This window comes from Ornithodoros turicata, chromosome 3 (assembly GCF_037126465.1).
Source record: "Ornithodoros turicata isolate Travis chromosome 3, ASM3712646v1, whole genome shotgun sequence".
NCBI lineage: Eukaryota > Metazoa > Arthropoda > Arachnida > Ixodida > Argasidae > Ornithodoros > Ornithodoros turicata.
In genome coordinates, this window is record NC_088203.1 from 67,895,839 (window position 1) to 67,915,718 (window position 19,880).

General features: G+C 44.8%; 1 protein-coding gene across 1 annotated transcript in view; it reads right to left on the reverse strand.

Annotated features, from left to right (window-relative positions):
- LOC135388571 (nucleolar pre-ribosomal-associated protein 1-like) overlaps nt 1–19,880 on the reverse strand; it is a 179,082-nt gene that overhangs the window by 95,137 nt on the left and 64,065 nt on the right. The window contains exons 11-12 of the mRNA XM_064618192.1: nt 13,024–13,132; nt 11,280–11,518 (exon numbers count right to left, since the gene is read on the reverse strand). Coding sequence (XP_064474262.1) covers nt 11,280–11,518; nt 13,024–13,132 — 348 coding nt within the window. The remainder of the gene's footprint in view (nt 1–11,279; nt 11,519–13,023; nt 13,133–19,880) is intronic.

Sequence of the window (19,880 nt, forward strand, 5' to 3'; positions counted from 1 at the left end):
AGCTGTTCCGTACATCAGTACATACAGTAAATCTCAGTTATAACAGCCCCACTTATAACGAATCTTCGGTTATAACGAATGCCTCACGAACGACCGTCAAAATTTGTATTGAGTCTATGGAAATTGCCCCCGCCTAGTATGAACGAATTGCCGGGGAGCCTTCGGTTACTGCGACCGAAAGAGCTCCCTCGACCACTGGAGAAGGCGAGCGCGCGACGTCAGACGCCCGCGGATTTGTCAGGCGCCGCTTGCACGTGACCTCGCTTTGCAGCCAATGCGCTGTCACCATCAGCGCGCCCTGCACGTGCACCCGTTTGACCGATGATTAAGGCGTCATAGATGCAGGTGAAGCGGGAAACTTTGCAAAACTGCTTCAGAAAAGCTGGATTTGTTCATCAGGCACTGGCTACAGACGCCGATCGTGAAGTGGACTTTGGTGTGCGTGATACCGACACAGAACTTCGGGACAGAGCAACGGCTGCGAATCTGACTGACGGCTGTCAGTCTTTCGAGGAGTTCGCGACAGCAGATGACGACGCACAGGCCGTTGCGGACTTCAGTGATTCGGACATCATTGCCGACGTGCGCCCGCCCGCAAACGAACTTTCCGATGACGGTGATGATGACACAGTGTCTTCCCCTCCTTACATTTTAACTACAGCGGAGGCACTCAAGTACGTTGCTTCGCTCCGCGATTTTGTGTACGCGAAGGCGCTCGCCGCGGCCCACCTGGACCACCTTGATGACTTAGAAAACGCCGTGATCTCCGCAACTGTGTATAAACAGGCGCCATTAACGATGTATTTTCAATGAACGGCATACATGACTCATGTTTCTTACACTGCTGGCCTTCTGGATCAAATTTTTTGTCCATTCCATTTATAGCGAACTTCGGATATAATGAACGGGTTGCGCGCAACCGTCGAGTTCGTTATAACCGAGATTTACCATATGCCACGGCCAATATATGCAGAGTCTGTGAACACATAATTTTCAATTGCAGCTTGACCTCAATAACATGAGCAAAATCTTAAATTTGTGCACGCACAAAATGGCTGATGCCTTTTTGACACTGAGATGTGTAAAAGTGCATCCTTCACAGTGTTGCTGTGCCCTATCAATATTACAATTTCTTAGGGGTGTGCGAATATTCGAATTCTCGAATTCGAATCGAATATCAAACGCTCGAATTATTCGATTCGCGAATCGAATATCCAATATTCGATTTTTCGAATATTCGACTATTCCACGAATATGAACCACACAACCCGAAAGTGGGCTTCACCTGATGCTTCCGTGCATGCGGTGAAGCCTGCTTTACAAAATTTCCCTTGCTGCAGGACGGTGTTTAGTTTAAGATAACGTTATCCAAAGTTACTTTTGTAGACATTGTGGAAGGGGTGACACCCCTCCCACATGCAGTTTAGCGGTGCCTACGAGGGACTTTGATTTGATGCCTGTGAGGTTGCCTTTAAAAAGTTAGAACTCTTGAATAATGACTACAGCCCACGAACAAGAAGGGTGTCTTAAAGCTGTCCTTTACGTCTAAAATTTTGAGTAGTGCAACTTCCTAGGGCGAGTGCAAAGAAACTAAAAGGTGTTCATGGCAAAGCTGAGGCAGGATGCCAATTTGTTTGTTTCACAAATGGCCTGTGGTTGTCTGAAAACAACTACCTCTGCTAAAAAGCCTCATCCGTATAATATGCTACTGCCTGGTATAAAATTTTGAAATGAAGGTAACCACTCCAGTACTCCAGTTAAGTGTAAGCTCACCTGAAAAGCAGGAAGCACCCTCATGTAAAATTAAAGAGTATGGGCTTTACACAGAAGAACTGCATGTCTCTCTTGTGACAGTTAATGCCAGAAAAATTACACTAAAGCCATAGGCTACAAAATGGAAACTTTTAGTGCGAAAGTCACATATTGTAAATTTTGCACGAATATTCGATATTCGATTCGGTATTCGGAATTTTTTTCCCCACTCAATTCGATATTCGATTCGACTTAAAATATTCGGATTCGCACGCCCCTACAATCTCTTGAGGTGAGCACTGGTGGATGATGTTTGCATGGTACTAAGGATGTCATTTTCCTTCTTATTCTGATTCCCAAGGTAAGTGACACCTTTGAGTGTTATTATGTGGTGGAATTAACTTTGAACCGTAGAATGCTGCATCGTATTTGAGACATGCAATGTTGGGCACGTCAAACAAACAGTCTTTCATGGTTGCAGTTTCCCAAAGCTACCGTGGGATGATTGCTGAACGCTCATCGGGTACTACGGACCCAAGCATTCCACATCACGTCTTCAGCTTCCTCAAGGCAACAAACATACCAAGAACAAGAAATGTAGTACAACCATAAAACGGTTGATGTACATGTCTCGAGACCCCTATGTTGCCTTGCTTAACTACGTGTACCCGAATCCCTGGCCCTCGGGCATCACCCAACACTAATTCTTACACGATGGCGTCTGCGAAGTAGAATTACTGCTCTGCTTAAACATAAAAAAAAAAAAAAAAGATTGACAGCACCGACACAAAAAAGGACAGATCCTCAGGGCTTAGGATCTGTGTGTCTGTCCTTTTTTGTGTCCATGCATCCAGTTCTTTCTTCTCTTTTTTTTTTTTTTGTGTCACGGAACTGTGGCGGCCCGGTGACGACGATGACGACGTGCCTCTGCTGCCACGCACTACGACGCTGGCACAGCAGTTCTACCGGCACCGTCCTAGCGTGAGGCCACGCACATCTGCCCGCTGGGACATTCCATCATCGCCGGTCAGGACTCATGTAGGGGAAGACCATCGTCCTCTACAGAACTTTACAGCTTGCCTGCACCCTACCCCTTCTCTCATTGCTACTTAAGGGAGGATCTGGGTCTTTAAATGGCAAAAAATTGCCAAGAAGTTGGTTTTTCAAATACACTTTTATTGCAAAGTTTGTTGTCTGAACTACCAACTAACGGAGTATTTTGTAGAAATCCGATCGCAAAATATTAATAGAAGCAATATATCTGTGTCTGGTTGACTCTATCACGTCCTGGATTTCCCCTAACTTCAAGCTCCTCCAGATTCCTAAAGACTAAAGAAGTCAAATACTGCACATCAGGAAGGGCAGAAGTTGAAGACAAGGCTGACTAACAGACATTGCATGAGCCAGGGGTCTGACGATTGCCCTGGACAGCTGTGATTTCAGGAACCAGCAATAAAACATTTGAGTGCAGATTTCTCAGTTTGCGTTTTTGAGTCAATCACTCCTGCTATTTTTCATCTCTCTCAGCCTGTACTTGACTGATTCTGAAAAGATTGGTACCATTATGTTCATGAATAAATTTTCTAGGGAGTGACGCTATTTTTATCCTTGAGTGTTTTGTGTGTGATTAGTTCAGCCCTCACAAAACCATCACGAATTTTTATGACAATTTTTTTTGCAGTCTCTGATAGTACAAAACGACATACCCCAAAACATTTCTTCAGAGATCTCAATGTGGCGGGTGCTTGTCACAACAGCTGTGCGGTTCCACACTAAACAATCCAATGACCCTGTTCAGCCCTCACAAACCCATCACAAATATTTACGAAATTTTTTCTGGCAGTTCCTGACAGTGCGAAACGACATACCCCGAAGCGTTTCTCCACAGATCTCAATGTGGCGGGTGCTTGTCACAACAGCTGAACGGTTCCATGCTAAACGATCCAACGGCCCTGTTCGGCCCTCACAAAACCATCACAAATTTTTATGATTTTTTTTTGCAGTTCCTGACAGTGCGGAATTACATACCCCGAAACGTTTCTCCCCAGATCTCAATGTGGCGGGTGTTTGTCACAACAGCTGAGCGGTTCCACGCTAAACGATCCAACAGCCCTCACTAAAACCATCACAAATTTCAACGAAAATTTTTTGGCAGTTCCTGATAATGCGAAACGACATATCCCGAAACGTTTCGCCCCAGATCTCAATGTGGTGGGTGCTTGTCACAACAGCAGAGCGGTTCAATGCAAAACGATCCAACGGGCCTGTTAGGCCCTCACAAACCCACAACGAATTTTCACGAAATTTTTTCTGGCAGTGCGAAACGACATACCCCGAAACGTTTCTTCCCAGATCTCGTCGATGTGGCGGGTGTGGGTGTGCACAGTGCCGACAACGGAAATTGGGGATTAGCGGTGACAGCCAGGTCTAAGTAATACTTTTTGTCACGTGAGCTAAAGCCCTGCGCGGATGAGCTTTTTGACATCCGCAACCGACCCACATACGCGCACAACACATCCGCAACGGCAAACAACTTCGACATCCGCATCCGACCTGCAAAGTTGAGCATGTCATCCGCATCTGACCCAATAAATCCAAGTCTCCCACGGCTAGCCGTGTACGTTAAGGAAAACATACGCGTGTTACCAGGATACACTAATTCAGCGACAGTGCAGTGTCCCAATACAAAAATAACAAGAACTTCGCAAATCTCTTTTGCTACTTCCAAGACTTCTGCCTTGAGGCCACGTGGAACTTTTTTGCTACTTCGCATGGAAAGGGGACGTGCGATAGCGTCAGGGGTACTGTTAAGCACCTTACATCCAAAGCAAGTCTACAGCGACCATATGAGGGACAGATACTGACCGCAAAGGATTTATTCGCTTGGGTGCATGGCAACATGCAATCTGTGCACCTGTTCTGGGTACCAAAAGTAGATATTGCCAAGCAAAAGGAGCTCGCACAGCGTTATGGCCGAGCTACTGCTGTACCCGGAACAAGGAAGTACCACAGCTTTATAATGATAATTGGGGGTTTACGCCGCGAGACAACTCAGGCAGCTTTATACCCGTGAGTGTTGGCCACTCAGATATCTTTCGGCCACGCCATGAAGCGATTTTGTGTCCTCAAGGTATAGATGGACAGCTACTGTGCGTGTTAAAAGCCATTGGATAGTTCTTTACCAGTGCTGTACATGCAGTGTACCTGCTGTAAACTGACTCTGACTATAATTTTTTTTCTTTCTTGTATATGAAAAAACACACAAAGAGATTTTTTTATATGTCGTACAGGAAAGCGCGTTCTATAAAAGTGCATTGGTTTCAGACGTCTCTTCTGACCTCTTCATTGCATGTTTTACGTTCGATTGTAGCGAATTTTGAAAAAAAGCGCAAACTTTGCCTATTTTTCCTGCAATGACTACGAAACTGACGTGCCTTGCGATTTTTCCCGTTGAAGTATTGCATGGGACATTGGAACAAAAAATATCCATTAAAGTTTAATGGCTCGATTTTCCTACGAAAAAATCGTGAAATAAGAGGAAAATTGCACAACTTCCGGCCCGTGTACACCAGCACCATTTACAGCGTAACGACCGGGATTGGCAACATTGTGTAGAGCATGGTTCCCTCTATACACAAAAGAAAATCGCACACTTCCAGGTGCTTTTTATGAGCTGCAGCTGCCATTCACTCCAGGCACGATTTTCGCCAGCGCTGCGACATTCGCGCATGTGTAGCACCCGCCACATTGAGATCTGGGAAGAAATGTTTCGTGGTATGTTGTTTTGCACTATTAGGATGTCTATCATGTGGCAGAGGCTGTCGACATACAGACTCTGTGTATCCACACGAGCGACATTCCTCAGAACAATACAGCAGAAGATGCGTAAGACGTCGTAGCTACGAGGGTTAAAAATTGGGCGGTTCGGTAGATCATGATTAAAAGCGCTAAAACCCCAGTGCCGGGGAGCTAAAATAACAAAGTGCAATGTGTCTGTGTTTGTTATTTTAGCTCCAGTGCACTGGGGTTTTAGCGCCTTTAAAGGTACTGTAAAGCAGTAGACAAGCATGATATGCCGGTCATGTGACTAGAGACTTTGTTGCTTCTAAATACCACATGCGGAACCGTACGACCGACAACGCGCTATAAATATTTTTAATTTGCCATGAAAGATGCGGCGTAGTGGAGCGGTGCGACGCCTGGTGCGAAACAACCCCCTGTACAGTCGGCAACACTGAAAATTGGTATTACACACTATTACATCGACACTTCGTTATTTTGTTAACCATATTATTAGTTTTCCTGTTTACCTATGCATTCTGAAACACCTGTTAACAGTTTAACCTGTTAGCCCCTGTTTTTGCGAAGTAACCCAGAGCTGGCCGCTGTTCGATGGAGGCTCTCCCTACTTCTCTGCTGCGCCTGCGCGCTCCTTCTGTTCGTGGCCTCTTTCGAACGAACAAACTCCCTTTGTGAACCTCTGTGAACAAACAGGTCCCGATGCTGTCTGGCTTCCAGAATGTCTCACACATTTTTTCAACGGCGGGAGCATTTCATTTCAGTTTTCAGTTCGCTTATCCGTTTATCCTCAAATGTGGATCGTTGTGTGGATTGCAGGGGCGGATTTTATGGTGGATTGTGGTGGATTGTTATGTCGGGCCCAGTGTTATACGTACGCAATGTGGTTGCCGCCGTATGTGTCAGGAGTACGGATTCATTTCGAATACCTAGTACAGTGTTGCCCGTAATCTTTAATTGTAATTTTCTAATTAATTGTACCGTCGATTGGAATGAAACTTGCGCAGTTTTTGTCCTGGTGGCTTGGACTATCGAATAGCCACAGTAAATGACATTTGATCGGTGCTGCTTTACAGTACCTTTAATCACGTCATAGCTGTCTGCTGTCATGTGAGCGCGAGCGCTCAACGTCGTGTCTTCACAAAGGGTGCTAACTTTGGGGAATATCCTGCGACACAGCCACTAGATATCCCGTAGCAGACAGAAAAAGATGCTGACAGTATTGTCTGCTAACCACGACTGGGTAGTGTTCCTACTGACTGGTTAATGTTTCCGGGTGTCGATTCAATGTGCCAAAAATAAATAAGCAGTCACTGCCTTAGGTTTGTCGCAAGCTCAATGATTAAGGCCCTTCGTTTTCCGCGATTCCGGGGATCCGCGAAATTTCGTGGAATTCGGAATTAATCGCGGAATCCTTCGTTTGGCGCAGAGTTTCACGGAATCCTTTATTTTTAAGGGTGTGTGGATATTAGAGTTCTCGAATTCGAATCGAATATGAATCACTCGAAGTATCCCATTCGCGAATTGAAATACCCAATATTCGGGTTTCCGGGTAATTTGACTATTCGCCGAATACGAACGACACCTCCCGAAAAAGGGCTTCACCTGACGCTTCCCTGCATGAGGTGAAGCCGCCCCTACAAAATTGAAGCCTGCTTTACGAAATTGTTTATGCTGCAGGACAAAACAGACAGATTGTAGTTTAGCTTAGGATAACATTAGCCCAAGTTTATTGTGTATACTTCACCTGAGGAAGCGGCAGCGTCCCTCCTTAATGCAGTTTAGCCATAGCAGTGGCAGATTTTGATTTCATATCTGGGAGGTTGCCTTCAGGTTAAGACTTTTAAATAGGGGTGTGCGAATATCCCAGTTCTCGAATTCGAATCGAATATCAAACGCTCGAACTATTCGATTCGCGAATCGAATATCCAATATTCATTTTTCGAATATTCGACTATTCCACGAATATGAACACACAACCCGAAAGTGGGCTTCACCTGATGCTTCCGTGCATGAGGTGAAGCCTCCTTTAAGAAATTGCCCTTGCTGCAGGACCAACACAGGCGGGACAGTGTTTAGTTTAAGATAAAGTTATCCAAAGTTAGTTTTGTAGACATCGTTTGTGGAAGGGGTGGCGCCCCTCCCACATGTAGTTTAGCGGTGTCGATGAGGGAGTTTGATTTGATGTCTGTGAGGTTGCCTTTAAAAATTTAGGACTCTCGAATAATGACTACAGCCCAGAAACAAAAAGGATGTCTTAAAGATGTCCTTTACGTCTAAAATTTCAGTAATGCAACTTCCTAGGGCGAATGCAAAAAACTAAAGGGTGTTCATGGCAAAGCTGAGGCAGGATGCCAATTCGTTTGTTTCACAAATGGCCTGTGGTTGTCTGAAACAACTACAGCCTCATCTGTATAACATGCTACTGCCTGACATAAAATTTTGAAATGAAGATAATCACTCCAGTACTGCAGTAAGTGTAGGCTCATCTGAAAAGCAGGAATCACTCTCATGTAAAATTAAAGAGTAGGGGCTTAAACAGAAGAATTGCATGTCTCTCTTGTGACAGTTAATGCCAGAAAAATTACACTAAAGCCCTGAGCTACAAAATGGAAACTTTTCGTGCGAAAGTCACATATTGTAAATTTTGCACGAATATTCGATATTCGATTCGGTATACGGAATTTTTCACTCCATTCGATTCGATATTCGATTCAACTTAAAATATTCGGATTCGCACACCCCTACTAAAAATGTAACTTCCCCAGGGCATGTATTGTAAACTCCTTCCCATAAAGTTCCTATGAACTCTGTAGATGCTGAAAGATCTTTCAGCAGGTATAAAATGACTTCAGGCGACAGACCCGCATCAGATGAGAACAGAAGATATCATGTATGTAATGACAGTGCTTTGAATCTGCAATTTTATAACATATTTTTTGTTCCCACATTATCCAAGAAAATAAAGTGACACCCATATCATGCAGCTATTGACTGCTCACCACGGAAAATCGCGGAATTTACAAGTCAGTGGCGTGGAATTTTGAATTTGTCGCAGCAGGAAACAGAGGGCCTTATAATGATATTTGCATTTCTGAAATCAATGACGTGGTCTTTCACCTGACAGTGTTCAGCTAAGTTCCTTTGCTCCATGTCACACTTCCTGACATTGTTTTTGTGTTGTTGTAATCTTTGTGGGACTTTCCCCCATGTAAGCGGCATCGCGTTGCGCACATGGAATCTTCTAGATGACGCCTTGGGCTTTCTCTTTGGGCGAGCAATCCTTAGGTAATGGTATGAAATGTTTGAGTGTTGATACTGGTTTGTGACTGATGGAAATCCCTTCTTGTGATAAAATATGAGAGGGGGATAGCTGGTGTTGCCATAATGTTGCCCAGGGTGGTTGCAACGATGGCCCAGCAGCTAGCTGTCTCGCAAGTGTTCGCCATTTCATTCGGTTGCTTCCGCTTTCCCCATGGTGCCATGTAAGTGTCATGTCAAGTACCATGTCATTCGTCAAGTTCACACCACCGCAGCCACAAACACAGACAAAAGGCACACACAAAACAGGACGAACTGCAACTCACGACTACTTTACTGTTCAATACACATACACTCTTAAATACCAGAGTAGGTACCCGTTCCCCTAAGCATCCGACCTATTTTTTGAAATAGCACAATTCCTCCCGTATGAGGGCGATAGAGGGAGTGCTGACACATTTTCCCCCTTTTTCCTCAATCAGAAATGCTTCATATATCTCTCGATCCTGCTGTAATCGGAAATTAATTTCTATTGAAGTTTTATCAAAGGCAGGCGAGTATCCACATCTATCACAATGGAATGCCAAGTGACCCGACGGTGGCATCCCTTTCAACAACGTCACGTGCTCACGTAACCTAGTATTGATATACCTGCCCGTCTGGCCGATGGACACTCTTCCACAGGATAACGGACTATAAACCACACACTGGCGACAATCAACCCACCTGTTTTTGTGTTTGGTGATACACACCTGTCTTTTTTGTCGCTTGTTAACCTTAGGGCAAAGACTATACAACTTGCAAGGGGCTGAGATCATTATGTCGGTTTATTACGGGAACATTATGTCTGACACCTACTTTCTTTATGTTATGTGCAAGTCCGTGAAAATAGGGAATTGAGACCGGTCTACCTTCCACCCGGTTCCTACCAAGTTTCGGTAAGCCCTCCAAGCCAAGTGGCAATAGCCCTCTTAACAATCTTGGAGTGCGCCGAATCGTACGGTAGTACCATCTTTTTTTATCTAGGGTGGAAAGCCCAACAAATATGGTCGTGTCCCACACTTATTGCTATTGGCACTTCAGGCCTGGGGGCTGCCTTGGAAAAGTCCTGTCAACATACAATTCAGGGGAGTTTCGAGTCTCAGCTAGAAAAAATGCGGGTTGGGGGTTATCCTGAGTATCTACTCATCTCTGTGGCAGAATGCCTTGTTCGCAAGTGTAAGGGCTTACCGAAACTTGGTAGGAACCGGGTGGAAGGTAGACCGGTCTCAATTCCCTATTTTCACGGACTTGCACATAACATAAAGAAAGTAGGTGTCAGACATAATGTTCCTGTTGTGATCTCAGCCCCTTGCAAGTTGTATAGTCTTTGCAATAAGGTTAACAAGCGACAAAAAAGACAGGTGTGTAACACCAAACACAAAAACAGGTGGGTTGATTGCCGCCAGTGTGTGGTTTATAGTATTCCGTTATCTTGTGGAAGAGTGTCCATCGGCCAGACGGGCAGGTGTATCAATACTAGGTTACGTGAGCACGCGACGTTGTTGAAAGGGATGCCACCGTCGGGTCACTTGGCATTCCATTGTGATAGATGTGGATACTCGCCTGCCTTTGATAAAACTTCAATAGAAATTAATCTCCGATCACAGCAGGATCGAGAGATATATGAAGCATTTCTGATTGAGGAAAAAGGGGGAAAAATGTGTCAGCGCTCCCTCTATCGCCCTCATACAGGAGGAATTGTGCTATCTCAAAAAATAGGTCTGGTATTTAAGAGTGTATGTGTATTGAACAGTAAAGTAGTCGTGAGTTGCAGTTCGTGCTGTTTTGTGTGTGCCTTTTGTCTGTGTTTGTGGCTGCGGCGGTGTGAACTTGTCATGTACCGACTTCCCCAACTTCGGACCCTCAATGTCATTCGTCCTTGCATTTCCCTATAGGTCCTGGGAGCCTTGCGGCAGTGCGAGTGAATGAATCATTACGAAATGGCACAGCCCAAGCAGTACAGAGTGGTCACACTTAAACGGAAGTTTTCTACATCAAGCATCCGTCATGACGTTTTTCGATAACAAGTGATTTTGAGTTTTCATGATTGCTCTTTTTTTTTTTTTTTTCAGTGGTCACCTTGTGTAATTGCAACTCTGTTACAAAAGTAAATTTGCTGAAATGTGTAAATTTTGCAATGTATGATCGCTACAATTAAATTTTTTGAATTTCACTTATCTTGAGACTCTGCTTATCTCAGATGTTCCTCCGGCTTTATGACTTCCAGTTAACTGAGGTTTAATGTGTCTAAAGGAGGCCTGTGCTCTCTCGTTTATCATTGCAGAATGATTCACTTGAAGGAATTGAGTTTTTTATGTTTTTTTGCAATGCATATTCAGGTACTGTTAATAAAGTAATAATAACGTCCTTTTTCCAAGTCAATGCCATACATAATACTCTTGCTCTTCACTCAAATGTTGCCTTACTTGTGCAAAGAGGGACTCTAAGGTGGGTGCAGCATTTACAACAAGTTGAATAGCCCTTAGCTGGAGATTCTCCGACACATCACGCTGCAATGCATCCGTGCTAGTCTGGAACAGCTGGCACAGCAGCTCCCAGTTTAGATATTCTTCTCCACTGTCAGTGCAGGTCTTTTGACTGAACACAACCCAGTACAGCTCCAGTACCTGTAGGATTGCCAAGCAGTACTTGCCTCTCACATATACTGGAATGGAAAAAAAATACATAGCTCTTATCAACACATAGACTTTTATAATGTGACAAAATACCAGTAACACGACTATGACAGCAAAATGCAAGAAAGCTACTGTACAGCATGCCGGTGTCCAGTGCAACCTTCAGACAGGACAGGAATAGGATTTGAAAGGGTGACCGTGGGCATCAGGGGCAGCGGAACGTTTTGAGTTCGGGGGGGAAGAGCCCCTGGTCGGTGCCTCACTCCCCCCCCCAATGACCCTGAGATATTTTGAATTAGCCCACTTGAGCCCTTTTCCACCTGGTGGTAATGACGATTTTGCGCCACCTATAGGAATATCAGGGGGGGGCAATGTACCCTTGTTCCCCCTCGTTCCGCCGCTCCTGGTGGGCATGGACGATTTCATTGCTCCCCAGGAGTTTCGCTGTGTGCAATTTATGTCAGAGCCCTGAACAGCTGATTAGCTCTGAACCAATCAGTGAGCACGGACAGTGTAGCGTCACTGCAAGATCATAGGCTGGTACTACTCTCCACCACCATTGTGCACGGCCGCTTTTTGCAGCATACTTTAAATTCAATTTCGGCAATAATTATGACTACATGGGGTGAATTACTTCTCTAGGTGCATTTTACTGACTTACTTAACAGTTTCGTAGAAAGATGATGACTAGGGTTTTTTCTGGCGCAGCGACTACAAGTTTTGTAGAAAGAAAACAGGGTGTTAAAAATGACTTCTGTGCTGTTTTAAAGGAGCACTCAAGTGGCCCCCCATTTTTTTTTTTTTTTCAGTGCAAAGTGTTCGCCAACGAATAAAATGAGCTCCTGCAAAAGAACGATGAGCGCATGTGACCTACTGAGCGAGCGCTAGGGCTCTGTTCCATGCATTTCTGAAAAATCCTTCCCTTGGAGAAGAGATAACATCATGATGTATGCTACTCCCCTCATGTGACGAGTGACATGCAGCGGCACAGCTCAAGCATGTATAAGTGGCGCGCGAGATGTGAAGAAAAAACAAAGAAACAAGGCATGTAGCCTTCAATACGCCATGCGAGAATCGTATCGGCCGTCTGCAGCTGCTTTCTCCGACTGTTTTTGTAAATATGATTGCACAGCTCTAACGCACTGCAGAGCGAAAATATTTTGCACGGTGACTCCTGGTGAACAGCTTGACAGATGAGGCAGGATTTCGGGCAACATTAAATGTCACCTCATTGCTCCTTTAAGTGGATTTCTCCTCGATCCTGCCATTTGTATGACCTTGCCCTTACACTGTATGTCACCTTCGTTTCACTACAGTCCTCGCTTGTTACTGTCAATTTTACAACTAACCCTGCAGCTTAGTTATGATTCACTTTTGCTTTCGCACAAAATATATTTCCCATTTCTGCCACTAATTTGTCGCACTGCAAACAATGAATACAATACGTTGGCAGTGACTGGGTTTGACCAATGCAAGCAACTCTGAGCACAATATATAGGGTTAAGACCACAGTTCCCAACAAGTATTCACTTACTCAGTGGATTTTCTTCTTCAGTGACAGTAGTTAAAACCTGCCTTCCTGATTCTGCCTTCGTGACAATAGCTAGGTACTTCGACACAAGGTCCGAGGCTGGTGGAACATTCTGAAATTTATTAAATTTCATTAAATTTCACATATGTAACAAACTGATTATTATGCATCAAACACACTGTCATTAATTGCACCCCACTGAGAACTTCCAAAAACAGAATCAAGTTGACCCAAAAGGATGTGGTGGTTCGGTATTGTCCCTAGCTGTTCCTGGAAATTTTTGTTCAGATCCAGACGCTGAAGCCCAGATAAATGAAAACAATTTGCATGGACTGAATTCTGTCCACATCTTTCCTATGTGGACAGCACAGTATCCATATAAGTGAGATAAATGGGCATCGACTGTATCTACCACAAAAGTTGACATTGATTACACATTAAATGATAAGTTCTGCGTAGAAGTGTACAAACCGTTTACAAAGACTACTGACAGCCAGAAAAAATTATACTACTACTTTTTCCCTTTTAATTACTAAAATTTTCCCCCAAAATACAAGGTTAGATACTGATCTGGACTACTAAGCACAGGTTGCTAAAAGGACAAATTTGATGGCCCCAATAATGAGAACAGCCCAGATAAAAAAATCAGAAAACACAAATAAGATTGCCAGTTTTGACGGCATATATCAATGCTTTTGTTGGTTCTTCTTAGGTGTTGGAACCTAAGGTAAAGCCCCTAGGATTCTGCTGAGGAAAGTCATTTTTTCTGCTAACTCTGCCAAGAAATCTGTGTGTGTCCGCAAACAAAAAACGCAAAATCTGCACTTTATTTCCGCGACCATCATTAAAGAAAGAAAGCACATGTAACTCTGTTTATTTTCATTTTTACATAATACACAAAACTATGAAATGCAGTCAACCCCCGTTTATCAGGGCTTCACTTATCCGGATCCCGCTGTCCAGACAAAAATCGTGGGGCAGCTTCCAGATCCCGACAAGGATTTCCCGGAACTGCTATATTAAAGTACCCAACAACCTGCCTCACTTATCCGGTCTTGGGTCAGAGTCAGTGTGCAATATACATTTTCACCAGCGGGGGCGACAACCTTGAGGGTACAGCAGTGCTGTGTATGCCAAAGGGAGTCTAGCCATTAGGCGGAGCCTAAAGAAGAGGCTCGATCTGTCAATGAAATTGATCGTTTTTGATTGGCTGCGGTTTCGTATGCGGGCCGCCATGACACCAAAATTTACCAGAAAATGGCGGCGTAGCTTAGAACGGTGAAGCAAGGATTTCATGACAAAACTTTTTCTACTTCAATTTTATACCGTAAGTGTACATTCTGTTGCAATTATCTTGCAAATCACCTTTAAATTACTCTCCAGTGTCGATGTTTACGTGAAAACAATATATTTCGTCGTCCTTGTTAGGCCTAGTAAAGACAGCGATCGGGAGCAAATACTAGCAAGTAAAACGCAATGGATGGCCAAAAATTTGGATTTGATGACTTCATATACACAGGTTTGCCCATTCTTGATTCAATCTTTTGTTTTATAGTTAAAATATGTATAATACCGTCAGTCCATTCCAACAATCGGTTCTGCTGGCCAATCACTTCTGCTAGCGAGCACTTCTGCTGTTCTGTGTTTTCCCGATGTGCCCTCTCCATCCAGATGGCGGCGATAAAAGTGGACGCAAATCCATTATGTTGGTAGGTCGTCAGGGAGTATACTACTCAATCTAATCTAATCCAATCCAGTTTCCCGAAAGTGTTGGCACCCAATGAATACAGGTAACATATAGCTTGGATAGCCTGTGACTAACAGCGAACTGTATTTTGGCTCGTGATTGGTCAGAAAGCTCAAAGAGTGGGTGGAGCTTCAGGCAGGTCCCATTAATGGCCAGACTCCCTTTGGCATACACGGCACTGGGGTAGAGTGAACCACTCCATACTATGCTTCAACGATTTCCCTCTTTCCCACTGTACCCATGTGGGGTGATGACCAATCCAGTCACGTGAAGCTGCAGAATAAGGAAGGACCTTCAGTTCGAAAGTAGGAAAGTAAGTTAAAAAGCTCGCCAACAGATTTTGGGTACCTAGATGTGGACGGCTGTGATGAAACGAGTGCCACCATTTCTGATGAAGATGTCGTTGATATTGTCATTTGCAATTACGACAACTGTAAATCAGATGACAACACTGAAGAAGTACGTGTGGTGACAGTCTAAGAGGCACAATATGTGCTCAGAGCTGCTCTGGTGTTTTATGAACAAATGGCAATGTTCCTGAAGTTAATGCCATAACTAAGAGCTTAGGAGAGCTTGGTGCTTTAGTAATCTTGCACAAATGAGTATGGACTGTTTCACATGCATAACGAAATAAATATGGGCCTCGTGGACAGCTCAAAATATCGTGTTTCACATGTCCGGAAGCCCTGCTAACCGGATATTTCCATTGGGAACAGTCATTTTTCACGATGATGGCAAAGTTCACAAATGACCACGATGGCGAGAACATGTAATCGTGTTGCTTCTTTTTAACTACAGTCGCCGACTGATTTTTCAGACTCCAAAAATTCAAACTTTCCAATATTTAGGACAAAAGTTGTGGCTTTATCAGACGTCCCATTGAGCCAATGCACGAGGGGTGTTCAAGTCAAACCAGGACTTTCTGTCTCCTGAGTTTCTTTTTCGTCATTTTCACCCGCGACAGGCCTCCGTGTTCACCACGTGGTGGTCCAAAGTTTATGCAAAACAGAAGACACGTGCTGGACAAGATGGCCGACAACGAGGTGAGCGCGCACATCGAACAGCGAATTGTCATGAAGTTTCTCGTGAATGAAGGCGTAAAGTCATCTGAAATTCACAGAAGACTTCAGGCTCAGTATGGCCACGATACATTTAGCCGCAGCAAAGTGTTAGAGTGGTGCAAACGTTTCCGAGACGGCCATAGATCAGTGCAGAATGATCCAGGCTGGGGCTCTTCGGGCCACTGAAGGCGTTCCTTGGGGGCCGCCACGTCAGCTGGAACAACGAGCTCAAGAATGCGGTTCGATCATGGCTGCTACGCACCAGTAAGGATTTCTACGCTGCAGGCATCCAAGCCCACGAGAAAAACGCTGGGACAAGCGCATTAGTGCAGCTGGAGATTACGTTGAAAAATAAAACTAATTTCTTGCCTGTAAGTTCATTTTAGTTTTGCGAAAAATAAAAATCACGGTTTGACTTGAACACCACTCGTATTTTGACGTCCGAAAATTTGGATTGTTTTTTGCAGGCACGGTTTGATTTTACGTACATATTCGCCTCAGTCTTTTTTTTTTCTTCTTTTCTTCTTTCCCTTTGCCTTTGCTGACGGCGCGCGCGAAGGGGGAGTTTATGCGCGCGCACCACTGATGAGGTCATGCACACACGCCACAAGCACCCGTAAACAAGCTATTGTTGGAGACAAGTGAAACCACGAAATGATGTCTGCACCTTCAAGTGATTCTGAGGGTGTCTCGATCGACTTCGTGGATACTGACGAATGCGATGAAGAGGAAAGCATGTCAGCGGCGGAGACACCCACTGAGACCGCGACTGATTCTTCAACAATGACGGCAGTACTGTTAACGTCGTCTTTGGCGTCGACGATGGCGATACGTTTAGAGTTCTTGCCTCCGAATAGAAGAAGTGCCCTGCAGCCCATGCACCAAAGAATCATAAAAAATCTCAAGGTTCTCTACCGGTCCTGCCTGCTTTCGCGTGTTGTGCTGTGCTATGAAAAAGAAAGCAACTACTATAACGTTACGTTTGTCGCCGTGCTTCATATTCTCGCCGACTCGTGGGAAGCAGTGAAAGGGAGTACTATAGCGAACAGTTTTCCTCACGCCAGATTTTGCAAGGACAGTACGCAAGTATGGAGCACAAGCATCGTTGGTATCGCCGTTGGCAACGACGGATCGGCACACGGCCGGGCATTGGTAGAGGACCTCCGAAGCTCAGGTATGACAATACCTGCAAGTGTAACATGTGGACGATTGTGCAGAATTTCGTGCCAAAATGACTGATGGGCAAATCGTTTCACAAGTCCTCGACCTGCCAGCGGAAGGCTCTGACGATGATGAGGACGACGATTATTAGGACGAGAGAGCTATTTCTACTCCTTCAACGGCAGCAATACTTGTGGCCGTCGATACGCTTGGCAATTTTGTGCATTCGAAATAGCATTGCCAATGTATTGCGATTCTTCTAAGTCATAATTGTAGCCACTATCGGGCGGATCTATGACGCATTATCATTGCTCTCGTCAACTGCAATTGAGAAGACGCGTCATTTCAGGACATTGCATTTCGCAGGGCCGCAGCCATTTCACTGATGATGGCAGTTGTCTTCGCCCATCCACACCTATAGCGCTTCGCTCAGTCACTTTTTGGGAACCTCTTCCGGAACAGCGGTCACACGTGGTCGCTTACGCTCCGCGACTGGTTGGCTCAACCAGAAAACCTGTGAAAAGGCAGTTAGCACGTATCAGGAACACTTGCAGGTATTTCTCCAGTTTGGAGACCGCTATCGGAGGAAACGAAACTACTGTACGAGACGGGACTGACAATAGCACGTCTTCTCGAGAAACACGGACACAATAAAACACGCCATCTGCCACCACCTCCAGCCATGGATGGTCGCGCCACAAAACACGTGTTCCGGTCTGACTAGCTCTTCAGGAATACGTTTGCACAGCTCTCAAAGGAAAATGAGAGAAGAAAAGCAAAAGGCCCCAATTTTCCGGGAGATTGGAGGGCGCGTCCGTACAATCAGGAGACTGAAAGAAATTCGGGAGTCTCCCAGATTATCCGGGAGAGTTGGCAGGTATGCATGTAAATCTACCCGCTGGTTACGGAGAAAAAACTCCAGATATGCGCCATACAGAATGCATGTGGGGAGAGGGAGCTGGTATGCCCTCTTAAAGGGTTAAGTGAAAATCTGCTGCACAGGGTCAACAGAGCCGCCCTTCCTTGTTTTTGAGGTTGGTAACTCGCAATGACAGGCAATCTTGACACAAAGGGAGTCGAACCTCATCAACCAATCATCAGGGCTAGTAGATAACCCACCTGAGCGCATGTACTATTGGAACAACTTTATGCCAGAGAAATCGTCACCACATGCACGCAACACACTATTTTTTTCTTACTAATTCACCTCTGCTAGTGCGTGCAACTTTTTAGGTGATAGTACCGGTTATCTGAAGGATTTGTATTTTTGTGATGGGTTTCCGATAACTGAAGTACATCATGTCAGATCCTTTTGGGGGCACTGGACTAAGGGCAGTGACCCGGTCAAATATGCAAAGGTTTATGTTACATGTGATCCTAGATACTACTTGCACGACATTTGTGTTGCTCAAAAGCTTTTAATACAGAGCAAAAAAAAATGTGGTCACTGCCCTTGAAGGGGTTGTGACACTTTGATCGATGTGGTTCATTGCAACATGCACACTAGAGAATTGAGGGGAAAAAGAATTACTTTTCTCAGTGTCATACTTGGCAAGATATAAACCCTAAACACACGTAGTCGCCAAACTCTGACATCAGATCTCCAGCTATTCCCAGTGGTAGCCTTAAGCATGTGACCTGTATCGCACTTCCTCACTGGCGGAGACACCTGCTGTGACGACGAAGCCATATCGATTTCAGAATTTGCAGTGTCGGTTTTCTACGCATCTATTCCCCTCTGCTGTAAAACTTGGAATGCAGGTTCACAATGATGCAAATACAGCAGCCGACCAATTTTCCGAACTTAGTTGTGACCTGAACAAAGGCCGAATAATACAGCAGTCTGAAAAATCTTACATCTTCTAAATGAAGCTTTATTTCACCTCAACGGCACTAAGGAAGTCTGCAATTGTGCATTGCCGCTAGTGGCACCTGCGTGTGATGATATTCGCTCGCATTTGCGCAAGGCCACGTGTTTGTCGTACCGACAGCACGTCAAAAGCTGGTGACAGCGTGCCCAAACAAACTTAACAAGCATGCATCCAGAAACCCAAAAATGCCGCTGCAGAAAGCCGCGATGCGTGCTTGCCAATGCCGTAGCATCACCTAGCACTATGGTTCTTAAGTTTTAGAACAGTCTGCCCTAGGATTCCAATTATCAATCTAATCCAGTGCACAATTCAAAACAAGTTTCAAAGTTGCCACCGTAGTGCCCAAAATACTCTCATTGGTGCTTGTCTGCTAGCGTTTTAAGTCTGGAAAATCATGCTTTCAGATTTCAACCTGACCGGAAAAATGGTAGCAAAAATGTATTAATCCTATTGTGAAGGTTATGGTTCCCGGTGAGAGTCTGATGTAATCAACGAGTCTGAATGATCGGCACCTGAAAAGTCATCGGGTACTACAGTAAACCCTCGTGAATGCGATCTCGCTTATCTCGAAATATTGGTTATCTCGAATTTATTTTGCGTCCCGATCCTTGTCCCAATGCTTCCTGTGTATATGGGCCCTTGTAAGTCTAAGCTTTTTTTTGCCGAAGTACGGATATCTCGAAATTCCATCACTGGTAGGTCACCATACCTACGGCTGATAACGTGCATTCTTCAGTCCTCCAGGCTAGGTCAAGGTCAAAGCCCTTTCAGTCCTAGTTACTCACTCTCATCCTTGCAACATGCCTCTAGCTGTGGCAGGCAGACCGCACTCCACTTTCCACTCAACGTCACTCCTCCTCCTCATCTGCATTCGCCTGAGCGTCTCAGTTTCGTTTCGTTCTTCGCGGCGTGATGGCTAAACAACACACATGCAAGTCCCTGACTTTGGAGTGGAGGGTGGCACTTATCAAAGGCCTGGCAGTAAGTTCATCAAGCCATTATCGTGAACTGTTTCGTTCA